We start from the raw sequence: 21,966 nt of genomic DNA, 5'->3' as shown, positions 1-21,966 counted from the left end.
CATTTGAAGTGGATCAAAACCTTTCATCAAAGTTGTCCTAAAATCTAAAATTAAAATGCGTTCTTGTCTAAGGACAACTTTGATGAACTTTTTTGATCCATTTCAAATGTTGACTACTGTATATCTATACTATACTATATATACTATTTTAAACATCTAAAAAATATTACTAATCCCAAACTTTTGAACGGTAGAGTATATACTGTTACCATCTGATGATAAAAAAAGTGGAGCATTTTTAGTTTAATGGCGTCTAACTAACAATAAATACTGTTGTTTTACATTTTTAACAGTCTGATTAAATAACGAAACAAGATATAAAATAAATTCACCGCTTACTTTCAGTTTGTCCCATAGAAAATAGAAGGTCAGGTTGAGCACATTGAATTGTGGTTAGAGTATTAAACACAGTGTGCTCTGGTTCAATGATACACATTTTGACAAATGTAGCTGGTCAGCTGGGTTTTCCATGCATACAAAACAGTTTCTTACTGTGCCCAGTAGAAAGCAAACCATTCAGAACATAAACTTCCATCTTTATACGTACTATCACAAATGTATGAACCTGAGAGACTGTCGAGTACAGAATATTTTGCACACACACACACACACACACACTCACACACACAAACATGCGCTTTTCTACCTTAAGAGTAAGTCTTGAGGACGTTAATACTGACAACGGCTGCAACTTCAACACTGATAAGAGCCCAGAGAGACAGTAAAGGACAGATGGGACTGAATTAGACAAAGACTGTGACACTTGAGAAGGAGGGAAAACATTGACTGAATGCAAGGCAGAGTGAGAGAGGTGAGATGAAGGTCTCACAGAAAAGCCGTTCAGACTAGAGGAAAGAGACAGGATGTGGAGACCCTCGCAGTGGAGAGATCAGGAGAGAGGATTACGGTGTATTTCATCAGTGTCCTACAGCTGGACACATTTTCATTCGCTATTGCATTACAGTCCTGTGCATCCAGGGTGCATTTACATTTCTGCATACAGTATATCAGACACTTTTATCCAAAGCGACTTAAACTGGTGCACACAGTACACGTCTGTCCACGGTACTGCCATTTCAGCCAAATTGCAAAAGCATTCTTTTTATCAAAGGGCAAAATCACCAGTCTTTGATAGTTTAATGTGACATGCTCACAGATGACAGATTAATTGCCTTTCTGATAAATGTTAGTCTTCAATGTGTCTGATATTTTGGGTCACAAGACCTCCAGTGTGATTGCATTTGTGACTGCCATCTTTTGAAGAATGAATAAGACCACAGTGACACAGATTAGACAAATGCTAGCTTTAGGAAGTTTGCGATTGGTAAGATTAAAAATCTTATTTTTATTTAATTTATTTTTAATGTTATTGGAATAGGTCTCTCAAAGGCTGTATTTAAGCGCAGTAAAATAATATTCTAAAATATTATTGCAATTTAAAATACCCGTTTTCTATGTGAATATATTTGTAATTTATTCCTGTGATGTAAAGCTGAATTTTGAGCATCCTTACTCTAGTCTTCTGTGTCACATGATCCTTCAGAAATCATTCAAATATGCTACTGCTCAAAAAACATTTATTGTTATTATCAATGTTGAAAACCATTGTGCTGCTATATCCAGATTATTTGATGAGAAAGTTCAAAAGAACATATAAATGTCTATTATAAACGTGTCCTTACTGAATAAAAGTATTAATTTTGTTATAAAAATTAATCCCACCCCAAGCTTTTGTATATATGCTTTTGATTGTGACAGAAAATAATTTCAACTTGTGCCTCAGTTTGTAAAGAGGGCACATTTACATTAATTAATTTACACCGGAAGCCTAGTAGGCAATTATACAGCTCCGGAATAAATATACATAAATTATTTAATTTTCATTGTTTCAAAAGTGGAACTAAAACAAAAACAGGAATAATTGTAATGCAGCTTGGTTCATCTGTTCATCATCTTCATATTGACAATACAACTTCATGCCCATAAAACTAGTTTTTAAACCCCCAGGCTCGGATTCCATTGTAAGTTCATGACTACAATCACGTTTTCCTTCATTTTTACAATGCTCAGCGACTCAAAATTTCTGTGGTAATCGACAGCATATGTTGCATGTGTGTAGGTTGAACGGGAAAAGGATTTACCCGGGAAAATTCATTTAAGGACACGACTGGTCTACTTTAATTAATGTAATCGCCATCTCTCAGTGGAGTGGGTCAGTCCATATCCTCCCAGGTTTCAAATATGACTCCAGCTCTTTAATGAAGTTTTTTTTGCAATGGGTAGGGTGTCTGTGTGTGTGTGTGTGTGTGTGTGAGTGTTAAAGGCTGTACTCGTCTGTTAAACACTGCAGCTGTGCTTTCTGTGGGCGTGAACCCCTGGAGTTCACACACACACACACACACACTCAATGACTTACTCAGCATTCATCCACTCAAACACACTACATCAGCTGTTCATCCCTTTCTTTCACACACCCACACACACAAAGGCAGCACAAAGCCATAATAGTGGCGCCTCCGGGCAGGGATGTGTCCAGTACAAAGGCACTCTAATGACATGACCAATTAGGTATGGGCAGAGAGAAAAAGATAAAGAAAGAAAGAAAGACAGAAAAAAAGAGAATCCTGCAGTTTATTAGGCAGGTGAAAGGCCGAATGGAAAGTGTGTGGTCACAGGGTCACAGGTGAAGGACTGTGAGGCCAGACAAGAAGTGTGTGTGTGTGGGTGTGGTGAACAGTACTAATGACTCCAATTAACCACATGCAGATTCACACATGTACAGTCTCTTCTGGTTAATTGTGGAACTACTGCGGTAGAACCAGTGTTGGTATGGCACAGTATAAAAGTTTGGGAATGGTAAGATTTTTTAACTGTTTTTGAACGAAGACTCTCCTGCACACCAAGGCTGCATTTATTGGATCAAAAATACAGTGAAAACAGTAATATTGTGAAATATTTGAGCTATTTAAAATAGCTGTTTTCTATTTGAATATTTTTATTTTATACTATAAAATAATATTTTTATGGAATATTATGGAATTAGTTTTCTAAACAATATTTAATAAAGCTGGATGCTTGTCATTTGATGCACAGATTTTGATGGGTTTGGACTCTTTGTAGTTGTTAATTTAAAGGGATTTTCTGTTGTCTAGATCTGGGCGTTATAGACAATCATGTGTTCTCAATGTGAGCCTCATGAAACCCAATTAATTAATTATGCAATTATACAATTATGTGTATAATTAAGGAAAGGAATGAAATAAGATAAGGATCATACCTGACTCTGAGCGGTTTCAGCGATCACACATGCTGTATTGATGTAATTTCTTTTAAAGTCAGCGGGACTGCCAGCAGCGCTCGCAAGGACCGCCAACCCAGAAAGTTGACAAAAAATTGTTCTCCAGGCAGTTTAACAAGAATATTAGCTTTAGTTATAGTATTCAACGAAGGTTTAAAATAAATGAGGAGAAGAGTTGTGAAAACAATAACAGTGCAATCACAGACATTCCTATCTGGACAAGATTAGTTTTCTCTGAGGACCCTCTGGTAATAATAAAAAAACACAAGTAATTTGCTCAGTAATATTTTCTGGAGGTTGTGCAAGACAAACAGATATGTTCAATTTGGATGGGATTAAAATCTGTGTGTCTATGAAACACAAATTTGCCTTGAGCAAAGGTACTCAGAAGTTATATGCACTACCGTTGAGTAAGATTTAAGGTCAGTACGTTTCTTTCTTTTTTTATTCAGCAAGGATGCAATAAATTGACAAGAAGTGACAGTAAAGTCATCAACAATTTTTTTTTAAATAAATGCTGTTCTTTTGAACTTTCCATTCATCAAAGAATGTGGTTAAAAATATGAAGCAGCACAACAGTTTTTAACATTTCTTGAATCGTCTTATAAGAATGATTTCTGAAGGATAATGTGACACTGAAGACTAAAGACTAAAAAAAATTCAGCCTTGAATCACAGAAATAAATTACATTTTAAAATATATTCACTTAGAAAATTGTTATTTTCACATTATTACTGTTTTTACTATATTTTTGATCAAATAAATGCAGCATTGATGAGAAAAGAGACTTCTTTAAAAAAAAAAAAAAAAATTGTACCGATCCCAAAATTCTAAATGGTAGTGTATCATTTTGTTGAAAAATTTTATAAATTCATAATTGATACGTTTCTTAATCTGTCCATCCGTAGTACACATCCTCAACAAAAGACACCGATATGGATGTCAACAGTAATATCTTTTTTGTGTCTGTAAAACCACCAGAGGCCTGAAGATCATTATCCTTCAGCGAGTAAATTCACAGACATTCATTATGGAAACATTTCGAATAACACAGACACACACACACACACAAAAACCAGTGTAACACCACTTCAACTAGGAGGAAAATTCAGACCACATGTTTTGGTCTGAGTGAAACTGATATTAATCAAATCCAGATGTGTTTCCATCAATAAAGGGCTTGTGGACTGATTATGAAATGAAACTGGTCAGGGAAACGTGTCTGTATACCTGTCTTTTCCAGTCTCATGAGACTCTGCTTTGCTCATTCATGTGTGTGTCTGTATGTGTGTAGTGTTTTGTGTACGTCACGTCAGAGAAAAGACTACAAAAGTTTCATGGGTGACCTGCATGCATGTGGGTTTTATCTGCTGAAAGTCTGTGTTTGTGCGAAAAAAAAAATTGTACCGATCCCAAAATTCTAAATGGTAGTGTATCATTTTGTTGAAAAATTTTATAAATTCATAATTGATACGTTTCTTAATCTGTCCATCCGTAGTACACATCCTCAACAAAAGACACCGATATGGATGTCAACAGTAATATCTTTTTTGTGTCTGTAAAACCACCAGAGGCCTGAAGATCATTATCCTTCAGCGAGTAAATTCACAGACATTCATTATGGAAACATTTCGAATAACACAGACACACACACACACACACACACACAAAAACCAGTGTAACACCACTTCAACTAGGAGGAAAATTCAGACCACATGTTTTGGTCTGAGTGAAACTGATATTAATCAAATCCAGATGTGTTTCCATCAATAAAGGGCTTGTGGACTGATTATGAAATGAAACTGGTCAGGGAAACGTGTCTGTATACCTGTCTTTTCCAGTCTCATGAGACTCTGCTTTGCTCATTCATGTGTGTGTCTGTATGTGTGTAGTGTTTTGTGTACGTCACGTCAGAGAAAAGACTACAAAAGTTTCATGGGTGACCTGCATGCATGTGGGTTTTATCTGCTGAAAGTCTGTGTTTGTGCGAGGCTATAATCAAGTGATTGAATAGCTAAACATGCAGAAGAACATGATCATATTTCATATCATACACCGGACTTTGCCACACAGAGATTCAGAAGCGGTTTAAATCCCGAATCAAACTGTCATCGACTGAAATAGACACCGGAACATGTTTAGATTTGTTGTCTAAATGATTGTTTAAATGTTGACGCAAAACGACAAATGAGGTTTGTGCTTAAGACAGCAAGTTCTTGAGAGAGAGGACAGAATGTGTGTGTGTGTTTATTTGATGGGAAAGTGTGTTTGTTTAATGATAATAAAGCACTTATTCCCACAAAACCTGTTTCTCTGAAAAGACTATGGTGGTCCAGACTGGTTAATGCTGGTTAGTGCTGGTTTAGCTAGCAAACCAGAATAGCCATGTGACAATTAGCAGGTTAAGCTCATGACTAGCATTCAAAACACAACAGACCCTACTGTTTTTTATGTAACTCTTTGTCTCATTCTCTCTGTCCAGCGTGTCCTGTGGGTCATTTTAAGATGGGATCTGGTCCTGGCCCGTGTTCTTTGTGTCCTGACTCCAGTCACACAAGTGAGATGGGATCTGCCTCCTGTGTGTGTCGCCCTGGTTTTTACCGTGCCCCTACCGACAGTCCAGATACACCCTGCACACGTGAGTACAGCTCCTTTCCCTCAGCCATATAAAGACAACTGGATCATATTTGATATGCAAATTTATAAGGCCTCTCAATTATTAACATGATCAAAACTGAAAAACATGTTTTACACAATCTACTATGACTTCAATCTGCTACGTCCCCTTTCAGGTCATGATTTAAATGTAATTTTACTGTGAACTCTTTTACTGATTTTTAAGAAGCAAGTATAAGAAAAAATGTCATACTATTAGCAATATTTCAAGATTAACATTTCCTGAAGCAACTTTTGTTTTTAGATGTTAAAATGTAAGTATCAAATATGATGAGGCCTTTTCATCTCTCAATCAACATTGCATTATATGTTTTACCTAGGGCTGTAGTATTAAAATATATTGTAGTTTACCATAAATGCGACTGGAAGAAGAAAACAATCTACTACACTATACAAGTCTATACAACACTACACCATACTAGTAGTGGTAGTGTACTTCAGATCTTTAAAAAAATCTATATGTATCTTTATCTATTCTATTATGTTTGTATTTTTTAAAAACTACACTTTTAAAAAGTGTCAAATTAAAGTACATGTTAAATCATTGTTTAAAAATATGTTGTTATAATAATATGTTGTTTAACTGGAGCGTGTAATTCGATATTGAATTTAAAGTTAATATAGGTTAAATGTACCAAAATGCATCATCTTTATTTTAAATGTGTGCTTACAAATATATTTAAATACACAACATGAAAGTTTCAACAAAAATGACATTAAAGTATGTTTAAGTTTACCATAAATTATGTCATTGCATTTGGCAGCAAAGGTGATAGCAGTAATTATGACTTTTGCATATAAAGATGTACTTAAGTCTTTCAAAGTGTGTCAAAAAGCACTATTAAGTTCAGCTAATTGTATTTAATAAAAATTAAACCTAATGCATTTTTATTTAATTGCAATTAACATTTAATTTACTGTCCTAAAACATTACATTCAAGTTGCACTTATGTATATTCTTTAAAATAAAAAATAATAAGTAACAGCAAGTAAAAGCAATACATATAAAGTAATAAAAATAAGTGCTTTACTTACACTCTTTACCTCTTATTGGTTACAGTAAAAATAGAGCACACAGCATTTACTCAAAATGTGATTTTTCATCACTGTAATTCAGTATTTTTTACCTCCATTTTCTCTGCTCTCTTCTCTATTTTTATGACCTCTCCCTATTTCCCTGTCTCCATCCTACCCATTCGTTCCATCTTTATCTCAGCGCTTGTGTTTTATTGATCGCTCTCTCTGTGGCCCAGCTGCTCACTGTTTACTCTACAGACCTGCCAGACTAATTAACAATTAATACATTCAAACAGCTCAGAAATGGTACGTGAAGAATCAATCAAATGATTTTAATGGAAGATACTGGTGTTTGTTCTTCTGACAGGAGCGCGGTTCTGAGGAAAACTCCTGTCATTTTATGGAGAGTAATATCAACGAGGTCGTATTGAGCGACTTGCGCAGGGCGACACAGTACGAGGTTCAGGTCCGCGCTCGCACCTTGGGCGGCTATGGCAGCTTCGGTCAAGCTGTCATCTTTCGGACCCTTCCTGACGGTAAGAAAAGTTGTAGTCAGAGGCGCCAGTTTGGTGTTGTGGTAATTTATTAGTGCCCAACTTTTTGTGCCTCAGAGTTTTGTTTGAGAAGGCATTTTATTGATTTTTTCCCCCTCCTTGTGTAGATCGAAGCCAATTTTTTCTTTAGATTGTATCGTACCTTTTTCCGTTTTTAAACCATTTCTCTCTCACTCTGGCTGTCTGCCTCTCTCTGTTTCCCTAGAAGATGATTCCTCGTCTCCGCTGCTTGTTACTGGGATCCTTATAGCCATGGGCATGCTGCTCCTCATCATCGTCATTGCTGCTGCAATCTACTGTATAAGGTACAACAAGAGACCAACAAGAAAAAGAGAGTGTGAGGTTGTTATAATTGGGCTTGCGTGGAAACTAGAAAGCTCAGGAGATTTCCACAGCCATCATTCACACATCCTCTGTCCATCGCATGCTTGCTTATTAAATATTTTAGCTATTTTAATGCTTTCATAGAAATCTTAGCAGTGTCTAACACATTTGACCATATTTATATTATGTGCTGTTTTCAGTGTTGAGATACTGTCTCTTATCCTGGGTTAATAAGAGGCAACAATAAGTAAGCCTTTTGTAGGTTAATGACCTGAACACTGACTTTGTGACACTTTCAGAAAGATTGCATTTCAAATAACATGTATTTTATGTCATCTGATTCAAATAATAGTTTGGGTTTAGGAATACCTGTTTTATTGAGTAATGAATGATGGGCATTATATGGGAAACTTATTTGGAAACAGTATTATGTTTGCTCAAATTATAAATGTTGTTATTTTTAACTAAAACTAAAACCAAGGTTATCATCATTTACTAAAACTAAATTTTTTTAAAATATTTTTGTTACTTGAAATAAAATTAACATTAACTGAAATAAAACAATATATAAAATATATTTTATTTCAGCTAGTTGCCAAAGTAACATTTCTAATTTTTGTTTAGTTTAGGTACTGAAATAACTACAATTAAATAAACTAAAATTTAATTTAAAAACTATATATATATATATATATATATATATATATATATATATATATATGACAAAAACACATATAAATACTAAAAATTTAAAGTGAAAACAGAAAATATGAAAATCATAAAAATGTAAATATTAATAAAAAGTATAATAGTATATCAATGATACTAAAATAACTGACTAAAACAATAAAAAATCTTTTTCTGTAATTAAAACTAAATAAAAACAAAGTTATAGCAAAAATTTGACATGTTGTCTAGGCAATTAACTGAAATAAAATAATTTTATGTAGAAGTACTAAAATTACTAAAACAAATAAAAAAAATTAAGCCAATTAGAAATATAAAAACTAATACAAATGACAAAGTAAATAAAATTACTAAAATCAGTTTTTTTTTTATGAATACTGTAATAGTATATAAATAATATTGTAATAACACAGTAAATCAATTTTGCAGAATTGCACTGATTTCTCCACACAGCCAGAGTGGAAAAAAGTGGTAATTCTGTGTGGAACTAATTAAATTAAGTGACAATGACTTAATTTGCATCTAGCCTTTCGTATACCAGTTTGAGCTGAAAGACCTAATGTACTCTTCCAAAGTGATCAGACTGTCCTAACAGTTATTTCAGCTACATTTGCGGAAACTGAGAAAGAGAGCGAGGGAGAGAGAGAGAGAGAGAGAAGAGAGGAGAAATGGGAAGTGGAGACAGGATGCAGTAGTCCCACCCCAGGCTCTACAGGCCAATTCAGTTGAACAATAGTTGTGACCCTGGGGTAGCACACACACACACACAGACACACACCTCTCTTTAAGCGCAAGTGTACTTACACAATGAACAAACTGTTTACATTCTTACACTCCAGTGGACACGCAAACTCAGATATTGCTGATAAATGGGATGTATGTATGCCCACGTATGCACAGTTAAGATTACAGGAGCGTGCCTGTTTAGGGGTTTACATATATTGTTCACAATTGCACACATTACATATACAAACTTTCACACCCAGTTAAATGGAGAGTCCCTACAATCAATCTCTCTCTCACACACACTCCGAGCCTCCGGTCCAGACCTGCCATCAGCACTGGGTGGGACAAACGCAGCTATTTTAGTCCTGGGAAATCAGGGATAGATGTTGAAAAAGTTTTTCAAAGCCCTGAGGTTCTAAGTTATGTTTTTTTTAATAATCAAAGTATTAACTTTTGTTTTAGATGTTTCTCCTAAAATGCCTTAAGATAAACAAAAGTGAATCTGAATCAACTTTTAGGGTAAAAAAACCCCCCTGAATTTTTAAAATCTTGCACAGTTATACTTCTAATGCCAATGTATTTAGCTTTAAGAATTACTTTTAAGCAACGCCTACCTTTTCCTTTTAACCTTAAGTCAAAAAACAATAAGGTTCTCTGAATACAGTTTTGAGCCATTAGCAAGCATCCAAAACACAAAGAAGGAACGAGAAGGACATTCCGTGAAAAGAGAGAGAAGAAAATAACAAGAATATCAAGGAGAACTGGCTAGAACAACTTGAGTAATTTAAGATGGTGTTAGAGTATAATACACTATGAAATGGTTTGAATAAGGACCCAGAGCCTGAGGTGAGAAACAGACACACAGGAAGAGGAAGAATGGGGTGGAGAAAGGGATTTTGTATGCATTCAATTCATTCTTTGCTCAGAGTAATATGACAACACAGGACAAAAACAAACATGAAACACAAGCATAAAGCCTCACACTGTGCCCAAATCAGGCATGACACAACAAGTTTCCAGTGTCAAGTATTTTTCCGCCCTTGCTAAAAAACTACAGACTGCACACAAAGTTTACAACCAATTGATGCAATCTAACATTAGCATGTGGCTAAGCTAATAACACAGTGCTCAAATGGAACACACGATTAATACATTCTACTATTGAATGAAATGCTTTTAGAATCAACATTTCTTATTTAATCAGCCAAAAACCTAAAAGGAGTTTTGCATTTGTCACCAGTGTTTATCATCAAAAGACGTCCTACATATTTGGTAACATTTTGTTTAGATCATAAAGCAGACACTGACTCACTTTTCTGTTCACAGGAAGCAAAGTAATTTCAAAGATCCAGAAATGAGTGACAAAAATGGCCAATATCTCATGGGTCAAGGTGAGCACAGCAACACACAACATCTTATAATTATGCATTCTGGTTAAGTTCTGGATTTTTTGATTAATGGAACTGATATTTTTCTCTCTAAGGAATGAAAGTTTACATTGATCCATTCACGTATGAAGACCCTAATGAGGCCGTGAGAGAGTTTGCTAAGGAGATTGATGTCTCGTGTGTCAAAATCGAGGAGGTTATTGGGGCAGGTAAGACACAGTGTGTCTTCTTTTGGACATATTTCAATTTCAGACATAAAGTCACATATTTAGTTTCAGTCATTTGAAAGATACAACAAAAGCATACTATGTTGAACTGATTCTTTGATATTTGACATACAGTCACATTATTATTGAGATAGATTGTTTCAAAGCAGCTTCACAGTATCAAACATGAAAATAACATTGTTAATTTGGTGCAATTCATAAATTTTAGTTGTAAAGCAGCTCTACAGAAGACAATAGTGTCATTGAACTAAATTGAGCTGAATACTGTTGTTTCAGTTCAGTTTAATAACTGTGACAGTGTTACAGAGTTCATCAGTTATGTCAATTTCAATAGTAAAGCGCCTCTACATAAGGAAATCGTGTTATTATTCAGCTCAGTTTAGTTCTGTGTTGTGTCATTTCCGTTCAACTGTGTCAGTATTATAAATTATGAAAATTTTAATATATTAATATTAACACCAAGCAACCCTAAAAAGTCTTGTCTTGTTGCTCATGGCTTATTACAGTCGCAACGTGTTAGGACAAAAAAATTATTTGCATGAAAAGATTGAAAAATTCCCAAAGCTGAGTCCCTTGTTTTTTTTGCTGTTTGTTTGCTGTTCTCAGGGGAGTTTGGAGAAGTCTGTCGTGGACGGCTGAGGATTCCGGGTAAGAAGGAGAACTATGTTGCCATTAAGACTCTTAAGGGTGGATACACAGACAAGCAAAGGCGGGACTTCCTGTCTGAGGCCTCAATCATGGGCCAGTTCCAGCATCCCAACATTATCCACCTGGAAGGCATAATAACAGCCAGCTGCCCAGTCATGATCCTCACTGAGTTCATGGAGAATGGAGCTCTGGACTCCTTCCTGAGAGTAAGTATGCGCTGGATCTAGTGCTACACGTTTGTTGATGAAACCATCTCATTGGCTCTCGTACACAAAGTCTGACTGACATGAATCTTTCTTTCTCTCCAGCTCAATGACGGTCAGTTTACTCCAATACAGTTAGTCGGCATGCTGCGTGGCATCGCGTCAGGAATGAAATATCTCTCTGAAATGAGCTACGTACATCGTGATCTTGCTGCTCGGAACATTCTCGTCAACAGTAACCTGGTCTGCAAGGTGTCTGACTTTGGTCTGTCGAGATTCCTGCAAGAGAATTCATCTGATCCTACGTACACCAGCTCACTGGTAAGAGCAAATGCTTAAGAAACATTAAGTACTTCACATGAAAAATGCAAGCAGGCACGTCTAGCAATACAAGCATCATGATTTATTCTAAAATGCTTTTTTTCAGGGTGGTAAAATTCCAATCCGTTGGACGGCACCTGAGGCTATTGCATTCCGTAAATTTACCTCTGCATCAGATGTATGGAGTTACGGAATTGTCATGTGGGAAGTGATGTCATTCGGAGAGCGGCCATACTGGGACATGAGCAATCAAGATGTATGTGGTTGTGATGTTTGACATTTTAAAGCGATTGCATTTTGTTTTACATTAAGTTTGACTTTAGATTGAATCAGAGATGCAATAGAAATTGTGTCCACTACCTGTGGTTGATAGTTACTTTTGTTATGGTAAAATAGGCAAAATGTTTTCATTTTGAAAGGTTGAAAGGTTTGGGGTCAGTAAGAATTTTTTTTTCTTGTTGTTGTTGAAGAAATTAATACTTTTATTCAGCAAGGTCATTTTAAATTGATCAATAGTGAGAGTAAAGACATTTTTAATGTTACAAAATATTCTATTTTACATTTAAAATCCTGAAAACTTAAATATATCATGGTTCCCACAAAATATGAAGCAGCACAACTGTTTTCAGCATTGATATTAATCAGAAATGTTTCTTAAGCAGCAAAGCGGCATGATTTAGAAGGATTTCCGATTATGTGACACTGAAGACTAGAGTCACGATGATGAAAATTCAGCTTTGAATCACAGAAATAAATGACATTTTAACTTATATTCAAATAGACAATGTCTATTTTAAATTATAATAATATTTCACAATATTACTGTTTTTATTGAATTATTAATCAAATAAATTTCAGCCTTGATGAACAAAAGAGACTGTTGTTATTCAAAAATCTTACCAACCCACCAAAAAATGTTGAATGGTGTACATTACAAAAAAAAGATGTTTACAATATCAGCCTAATCAGAATGAAACAATAATATTTTAAAAGTGCTAATATGTGACCCTGAACCACAAAACCAGTTTTAAGTCCCTGGGGCATATTTGTAGCAATAGCCAAAAATACATTGTATGCATCAAAATTTTTCTTTTATGCCAAAAATCATCAAGACATTAAGTAAAGATCATGTTCCATGAAGATCTTTTGTAAATTTCATACTGTAACTATATTAAAACATAATTTTTGATTAGTAATATGCATAGCTAAGAACTTCATTTGGACAACTTTAAAGGTGATTTTCTCCATATTTAGATTTTTTTGCACCCTCAGATTCCAGATTTTCAAATAGTTGTATCTCAGCCAAATATTATCCTATCCTGACAAACCACACATCAATGGAAAGCTTATTTATTCAGCTTTCATATGATGTATAAATCTCAATTTCAAAAAATTTACCCTTATGACTGGTTTGTGGTATGGTCATTATACATGTGTTTTCAGTAATATATCTTCTCTTCATTAACACAATCTGTTTTACCCAATCAGGTGATTAATGCCATTGAGCAGGATTACCGGCTGCCTCCTCCTCCTGACTGTCCCACTCACCTGCACCAGCTGATGTTGGACTGCTGGCAGAAGGAGCGGACGGCACGGCCACGCTTTTCCAACATCGTCTCAGCACTCGACAAGCTGATTCGCAATCCTGCCTCGCTTAAAATCACCGCCCAAGAGGGGGCAGGGTACGTTTCATATCCATTACAGCCCTATATCACTTATAATTTCAGTTGCTTCAAAAAGCCACAGCAAAAGGTCCAAAAACCACAAAGACCTGGCAAATAAATCTACATCTTTTTTACTACTTTTTATCAATGGAAAGTATGCATGAAATTGCCAATTGATTTTTTTGATTTAGAATCAAATAAATTCAAGGACACTTCATTTTTTAGTTCCGTTGCTGTCGGTTTTATGTTACTGTGTCAACCCAAAATCAATGTTAGACAGTAACAAGATTACTGAAGAATACACTGCTGTGCAAAAGTCTTAGGCCATTAGCATTTTCACAGATAAAAAAATAAAATGTGAGCAATGTGATTACAGTAATGCATTTACCCAACAATGCTTGTCAATCAAGAACATAGCAGTTCCTGTTTTAGGTTTAGTGGCATCTCACTCTGTCCGTCATTTCATTAGCTTCGCTCTTGAACACACAGTATGGCCTCTTGTATGTTAGTCTTGCCCCTCCCCTCTCAGCATGTCGGCCTGTCAGTCTGTCAATCAAGACTCAGTATGACCACATATCTGTCCGTCACATTTTGGTCTTTGCCCTCCCCCTCTCCTCAAGGGAAAGCTGTCAGAGTCTTTCTCCATTTGTTCCTGCAGGCCGACTCAAGACATCATCTTAATATGGACAATTACATGCGTTTTAACACTTGGCTCTCTCTTGCTCCTCAGACCCTCTCACCCTCTGTTAGACCAGCGTTCCCCTCTGACGCCCACATCCTGTGGGACAGTGGGAGACTGGCTCAGGGCCATTAAGATGGAGCGTTACGAGGAGAGCTTTCTACAGGCTGGGTACACGTCCATGCAGCTGCTCGCTCACATCACCACAGAGTGAGTGAAGAGAACGGCACCTTCATTCAACAACATCTTTCATTTGTCGAATATACTGAAATCCAGTTATAATAGACAGCAACATAGTACGTAATTACAAGGAAGATTAAAAAAAAAATTCCGCTGTGAAGAGTAAATAAATAAATTTGCAGTCTAATTTATAACAATAAAAATAAATGTTAATAAACAAAGACATAGAATCAAAAGAATTAAATTAAAAGTATTATTATATTATATTATATTATACATATAATTCCATTAAAAAGTTTGGAGTTGGTAAATTGTTTCTGAATTCTCTGAAGTTCACTAAAGCTTATTAAACATTATACATATATTTTCACTAATATATAATTTGTCCCTAGAACATATTCATTTCATTTTTTTATTTGCACAATTTGTTTTACCCAATCAGGTATTAAAATAAAAGCATGTAGTGCTTTCTAAATGACAACATGGTCTATGCAATGAGAAATGAAGGGATTTGTGTGTAGAGTTTTGCAGTGACAGTTCAACAAATCTGATTCATGTGTCAAAAAGGAGAATAGTGTATATAGTTTAGGGAAATGGGTGTGTTTTTGATAAATGGCGTTATGGTTTTGAAATTGTAGTTCAAAAGCCTGGTGATAGTGTTTAAGCAATAGAGAAAAACTGTAAAATGTAACAAAGAAATTAAATAAAAAGATTACATTATATAACTTTGTTATTGTTTTGAAAGAAGTCTCTTATTTTCATTAAGTCTGCATTTGATTACAAATCTATCCATTTAATTAATAAAAGAATGTTTTTCTGTTTGAATATATTGTAAAATGTAATTTACTCCTGTGATGACAAAGCTGAATTTTCAGCATAGTTTCTCCAGTCTTCAGTGTCACATGATCAAAAATCATTCTAATATGCTGATTTGGTGCTTTGAATTGAACTGATTTAGAAAACTTTTGTGACAATTTTAAAGTCTTGACGCTCACTTTTGACCAATGTAATGCATCCTTGCTGAGTTAAATTATTTAAAAAAAATTGGAATCCAAACTTTTGACCTTAGTGTATATCTTTATTCATTTTAAATATGTAAACACAATAATCTAATCTTTTCTAAGCTCATCGCTGCTGTTACATTAAAAGCTAAGATCTAATTCTTTATTAAACTTTTATTTCTCTCTGCTTCCACCTTTCAGGGATCTGCTGCGTTTGGGAATAACTCTGGCTGGTCATCAAAAGAAGATTCTGTCCAGCATTGAGGCTCTTGGGATTCAAAACAAAACTCCAGGGAATGTGCTCTACTGAGTGAACCATCCACACACACAAACGCTTGTTGAGTTGCCCAAGAACCTTCATGTAACCTACCCACTCACAATCAGGAACGTTTGTACTTCCTTTTTTACCGGGTCACTTAAGGATCAAATGGCTTACTTGCTTCCAAGACTACTTAAAGAGAACCAGTCCGGGAACCTGTCGGAACTATCACTGTAATACCACTAATATTACAAAGCTTCATTTGTGATATCAAACGGGCCACGTAGGAATGTAACCTCCACCATTTCAACATTTTTGGGAGCCACATGATGTAATCCAAAAGCAAAACTTGCTCTGACATCATAATGCAAAGACAGTGATGCAGTATTTCCATTTTTGCAGAGTATTTTTCTAAAGGAGACTTTCATAATGAAGAGACTGAAGGAGGATATACAGCAAAAGATGAGAAATATGATCTTTATAATGCAAGAATTTGGATACAAGTATAAGATTATTAATGACGACTTCATCCTTCGTATTAAGGATGTGCTGTGCGTGAACGGACGCATACTCACACTAAGTGCCAAGTAATTGGTATTTTGTTTTTAAATTATGCACTCTGTGTGTGAGTGTGTATGTGAGCAGCAATAAGAAAAGCAAGCACAAAAGTCTTGGCACTTTTTTTCTGAAGAGAAAGACATGACGCAGAGTTTCCATTGGTGGATAAAATATGCGAAATATACATGCTTATACAAATACACACAAACACACACACACACATAGAGATCTGCAACACTTGACTGGCACTAAAAAGAGACCAAATAAAAGACTGTCTGTTGTTTTATGAGTAGCCGAAAGACTCGAAACGACCTTTGAACGTGTGCCATACTGTTTTGTTTATTGACTCACCAACTTGAAGCTGGTGTCCATCATCAACTAACCACAAGATTCAAAAGCCACCCTTTCATACCACACGTGGGTTTATGGGTTGGAGGATTTGGTCTTCACATTGGAGACCCACAAGAACAAAGCAGGGACTTTTATTCTGTTGCCTCTTGTATTTGTATAAATATATCTTGATTTATGTAAAAAGATTAATTTTCTTTGTCAGTGTAATCTGGGTTTCTGTTACAATAAAAAGTATACATTTAATCTCGTTTTGAATAGTTTTCTGTGCTTCTTGCTTCTCTTTTTAACAACAAAGAATCACATGGGTTTCACTACTATTTATTTATGTCAAAATATGGTTAGGTACAATGTATTGTGTTCATGTTGAATTGCAAATGACATTTTCTGCTATTTAAATGGGATACGCTTAATGTTAGGTGGTTCGGTGGGTAAGTTGTAATTACAGGAAGGTATTTTTCAATGTGAGTACAATGTAAAAAGCATGCATGTATGCAATAAGTTCATTGTATTTTGTTGGTAAACAAGGTGAATAAATGTTACCAACTTGAATCTGTTGTAAAATCTGCATGGGGAAATCATTCGCCCCATTTCCCAATCGCATGAATTCGTATAAAAAGGACTTAATTTTGCCTGTGAAAATTCACTGAACAGTAAATGTGTCATACCTGTGAGGTAAGAAGTATGATGGATACTATTATTTGTAAATACAAGAGGAACTGTTGAGAAAAGTAAAATGTGGTAAAGTCTGCTAAAATTTTACTCTGTGTAGCACCTTTCGCTCTGCAGAACCTTTTGAGGCTCCAAAATGTTGAGAATGGGTGGCTGAAGTTTATTTTTGAGATTTAGATTCCTGGCTATTTCAATCTGATTATAATCATTTGAGTGCCACATTTCGTATCACAGATTGTTTGTGAACATTTTGCAATGTTATACAGATTTGCAAAGAGAATGTTACTGAAAGATGGGGCATCAAAACAGGATCTGACAGCAACCTGTAAGCACAGAAAAAAGGAAAGCTAAAGAGCACATTTACATATGCTTTCAAAGCGCAGCAGAAAAGATAAACTGTTGAATTAAGAAGGCTGTTAGATTCTAAGGGTCAGAGAGAGTCTAAAAATGGAAAACTAAATTATGCCTGCTTTTGGCACATGAAATCTTTCACAGACATTCTAAGTCAACCTCAGAGAAAAATCTAAATAAATAAAAAATGGATATGACCCTTTTAATTCTTGCTCTCTTTCCATTTCACAAACTTTTCCCCAAGTTCCTCCTTGATCCTTTTATCTCTGACCAAATATGCCACTGTCTGCGCACACGTACACATACACCTGACGAATGCATATTTCCATAATTGTTTTGGGGTGATCCGATTTCTTGTACATTCTAGTTTTAAGCATTCCTCCCTGAAGATACAATGACCTTCTCTGCTCTGCAGAGGTGCGAGTGAAATTTGGGAATGGGGCTTAGAGTTCCCCTCCCCCCGGTTTGTCTCTACCCCAATGGTCTCGTCCCCAATCCCTTCAGAAGAAAGAACCAGTTCTTTCTCAAGACTCCTTGAAAATGTCCTTGACTTAAACCTTCCATCTTCCTGTGGCTTCATCTCTCTTTTTCTCCCATGTTGCAGCTTCCTTGGTTGTCTGTCTTCCAATTCTTGCAAACACATCTGGCATGCAATGGTATTTAGTAAATCTCATGGAAACATGTCCAGGTAAACTTACATCCCAAAATCAAAATAGATCAAAATAAATAATATATTGCATAAAGAAACAAAGTAATTTAGAACAATTAAGACTGTTTACAGTCTTTTAATGACAATTATTAGTATTTTCCCCTGAAATTCATTAATGCAGTAATGCGCTTTGATGGTTTACTTGTTTGCTTCTAATTCTCAAAGCTAATTATCTATATGTACTCAAAGCTAATTATCCTTAGACTCTCATTGCTGAAATGGAGTAAATGGATGAAAATCACTGTCCCAACTACACTGTAAAAAATGACCGTGAATTTCACCCAAAAATGAAAATTACGCCATAAATTACTCACCCTCAAGTCATCCTAGGTGTATATGACTTTCTTCTTTCAGACGAATCCAGTCGGAGTTATATAAAAAATTGTCTTTGATCTTTCAAGCTGTTTAATGCCCCTCAGCAGGTGTTGCATTCATCAGTCCAAAAGAAGTTAAATAAAAAGTGCCCATCCTTTTTAAAAAAAGTGTCTCACACGGCTCCGGGGGGTGAACAAAGGTAGCGAATCGATGCGTTTTTGTAAGAAAAATATCCATATTCAAAATGTAATAATCACTTTAATCTAGCTTGTGCCAACAGTTGTACACGGAAGCAGCTCCCGGTCGATGACGTATGAGTTCAGCGTTGTGCATGCGCCGGTGAGTCTCGTGAAAACCAACGTTTGTTAACAGGAGCAAAGGAAGCAAAGATTCCTTACTTTAGCAAAGGAAAACCAGTCTCCTCTTGGCTTATATCGAAATCCTCCGACATTCTTCTTTACAAATCCTCATTTTGTACTTCTAATAAGTGACCGTTGTTTTGTTTTGATCTCTCCCCTGCGCTTCCACGTTCGTCATTTCTGAGTATGCTTGCTACCATATTTTTTATGCTAAAAATGCGACAACCACAGCTGCCATTTTTTTTTGCAGTGTAGAATTTAGAATTACACCAATTAATTTCATCTCTATCTTCTTTCTTCTTCTTTTTCTAAAAAGATGTTCACACTTTTCTGATCAATCAGTTGAAAGTTTTTCTAAATTGACAAACAAGCAGCATTTCAAGATGTAGCCCAAAACAAATATAGAATAAATATGAATATGCTACCATTTAGATCGTAAAATTACGGTGACCGGGAGGGGACGTCTTTGGTTCACTTAGTTAGGCCACGACATAGGCTGTGTTTACACTTGGCATTACCATGCGATCACTGTGATCTGATCAAGCAGATCCAATCATCAGTCAATCAGAAGACATCCCCTCCCAGTCACTGTATAAAATAAATTTGCATCAAAGTAAGAACAAAAACAACAATATTTATAATGCATATTGATATTGTATTGATGAAATGTTCCAATAATGTATTTAATATTATTAAAAAGTAAAAAATTACTAGTATTTAAAATAAACATTCTGCATATCAGTTATCATAAATGTGTATATAATAACCAAATAGAATTGTTTGTCGTGCAAAAAATTACATTAGTAGATCTCTAGTCTGGACGCAATACTTGTACTAAAATTGACATTAAAAGTAGTACAATATATACTACCATGGTTTTATTTATTTATTCAGTAAGATTTTTGGGCAGTGTCAAAAATTAAGCTATTTTGTAGTCTCAAAAATGCTTTTTAAATGTCAAAAAGCTGTCAACATTTCAGAATCAAAAAAGAAAAAAAATTATGCTATTTTTTTATTTGATTCTGAAATGTTGACAGCCTTTTTTGACATTAAAAACGCATTTTTGAGGCTGCATCTAAAACCTATATGATCAAAATTGTTAATCTGTAAGAAACTGAAACAAGAAACTACTGTCAAATAGAAATAGTATTAATGATAGGTCCATATTACTAGGGCGGAAGAGTGAACAAGAGATCATGATTGTCCTTACTGTGGTAAGCTCTTCTGAATGCTTCAGCAAATTATATGTTGCTGCATGAAGTTTTCGGGGTCTATGATTGTCTGTCTTAGCTGCGTGTGTTTGCTCCAGGAGCCTTTATCTTTTGAGGAAGAACACAAAGCACATTCCTCAAGTGTCCCACCCAACCCCCATTCCAATCTTTGTCTTTAAAACAATGCCTGCCAGCCTCTCCTCTTACCATGCATCCCTTTGCAGGACAAAAGACAACAGTATGCACACTCCTCTCTTCCTTCACATATGGATTGATCATTTTCCTCAGTCATTACTCAAGCCAAAAATCTGAACATCCCAACTTTAACAGCTGTCCAGATTAAGCATCTTTGTGCAAGGTTGTGTTCTCAACTCTATACTAAAGCAATAAGCCACGAGAGGCCAGTGATTTTAACACAGTTAAGGGTTGTTGTTGTTGTTGTTGGGGTTGTCATAAAGCAAAATGAAGAATATGTACACGAAAAGGAATAGAAATTAGTATGTTTTAAATGTATGTGCCAAACTACATTTCAATGATTTTGATAATATTCCATTGACACTTACAGTTCAGATATTGTATCATTAAATTATAGACCAGGAAAAACACATTTCTAAAAGCCAGCATAGCCTTCCATTTTAAAATTGGAAGTTTGTGGCCCTATCTGTTAGTCAGTATGAACATTATGTCAATGCTAGCAAAATTTTGTACAAATCATTGATTAGTTAGGGTAGTTAGGTAACTCAGTAGATGTATTTGATAGTATGATAGTGAAGGATATGATTAAAGTGTAAAATAAATCATAAAAAAATCATAAGGTCCATTTACACTGTTTACAGAAGATACAAGCAGTGCTTATTGAGGTACTTTGCAGTCACACTGGTGGTTGGCAGTAGTTTGTTATTCATATCCTTATGATCATGGTATAAGAAATCACAGTCATAATTCTCTGAAATAATACATACAGGAACAAAGGGATATAACAGCACGAAGAAAACAAATTATGGAGGATATTTTATAAAAGTTATAAACATTGTGGCAAAACAAAAAACTGTATATCTTTGGAACACTAAGTGGTGCTGCCTTCCAACTTCTCATATACCTTGATGTTATGCTGTCAATGATCCCTACCAAATTTTGTGCCAATATGTCAAAGTATTTAAAAGATATAAATATTTACATCAAAGTCTCAAAATGGTACATGGGCATTTTGTCCACATCTGGCAATATTGCTATAAACACATTCAGCAGGACTCAAGGAACACATAGACAAACATTTCACAAGTTATAAGCAAAATATTTAAGATTTCATGACCTGTAGGTGGTGCTTTCATTCATTTTAGCAGGTATCTTCAAATCATAGTGCTAATGAAGCATACCTGAAACTAAAACATAAATTATAATTTCCAGGACAAAGCGTTCAAACTTTTTACCCAGAGAAATGTGAATATTTGAATTGATGGTAGCACTACAGAGTTGGTTTGAGAGACCTCAAAGTTGGCCTGAGTCATTCATAAAATGTCAACAAACACCATGTTCTTTATGTAATGACAGATATCGCTCTCAGTTTTTAAACCTTTTATATCGTTACTCC

The 21,966-nt window shown here is 35.2% G+C and overlaps 1 protein-coding gene across 1 annotated transcript in view; it reads left to right on the top strand.

The window, feature by feature from the left end:
* The window catches only part of LOC107560321 (ephrin type-B receptor 4-like), a 52,336-nt gene extending 35,836 nt beyond the window's left edge, over nucleotides 1-16,500 (top strand). The window contains exons 4-15 of the mRNA XM_016244465.1: nucleotides 5,781-5,940; nucleotides 7,288-7,297; nucleotides 7,359-7,527; nucleotides 7,751-7,850; nucleotides 10,609-10,673; nucleotides 10,766-10,879; nucleotides 11,504-11,751; nucleotides 11,854-12,069; nucleotides 12,176-12,325; nucleotides 13,558-13,751; nucleotides 14,464-14,622; nucleotides 15,795-16,500. Of these exons, the coding sequence (XP_016099951.1) occupies nucleotides 5,781-5,940; nucleotides 7,288-7,297; nucleotides 7,359-7,527; nucleotides 7,751-7,850; nucleotides 10,609-10,673; nucleotides 10,766-10,879; nucleotides 11,504-11,751; nucleotides 11,854-12,069; nucleotides 12,176-12,325; nucleotides 13,558-13,751; nucleotides 14,464-14,622; nucleotides 15,795-15,903 (1,694 nt within the window). The 3' untranslated portion in view covers nucleotides 15,904-16,500. The remainder of the gene's footprint in view (nucleotides 1-5,780; nucleotides 5,941-7,287; nucleotides 7,298-7,358; nucleotides 7,528-7,750; nucleotides 7,851-10,608; nucleotides 10,674-10,765; nucleotides 10,880-11,503; nucleotides 11,752-11,853; nucleotides 12,070-12,175; nucleotides 12,326-13,557; nucleotides 13,752-14,463; nucleotides 14,623-15,794) is intronic.
* The last annotated feature ends 5,466 nt before the right edge of the window (nucleotides 16,501-21,966 follow it).

Source organism: Sinocyclocheilus grahami, unplaced genomic scaffold (genome assembly GCF_001515645.1).
Source record: "Sinocyclocheilus grahami isolate Dianchi unplaced genomic scaffold, SAMN03320097.WGS_v1.1 scaffold720.1, whole genome shotgun sequence".
NCBI classification, from domain to species: domain Eukaryota; kingdom Metazoa; phylum Chordata; class Actinopteri; order Cypriniformes; family Cyprinidae; genus Sinocyclocheilus; species Sinocyclocheilus grahami.
This window is presented reverse-complemented; position numbering and strand designations above follow the sequence as displayed.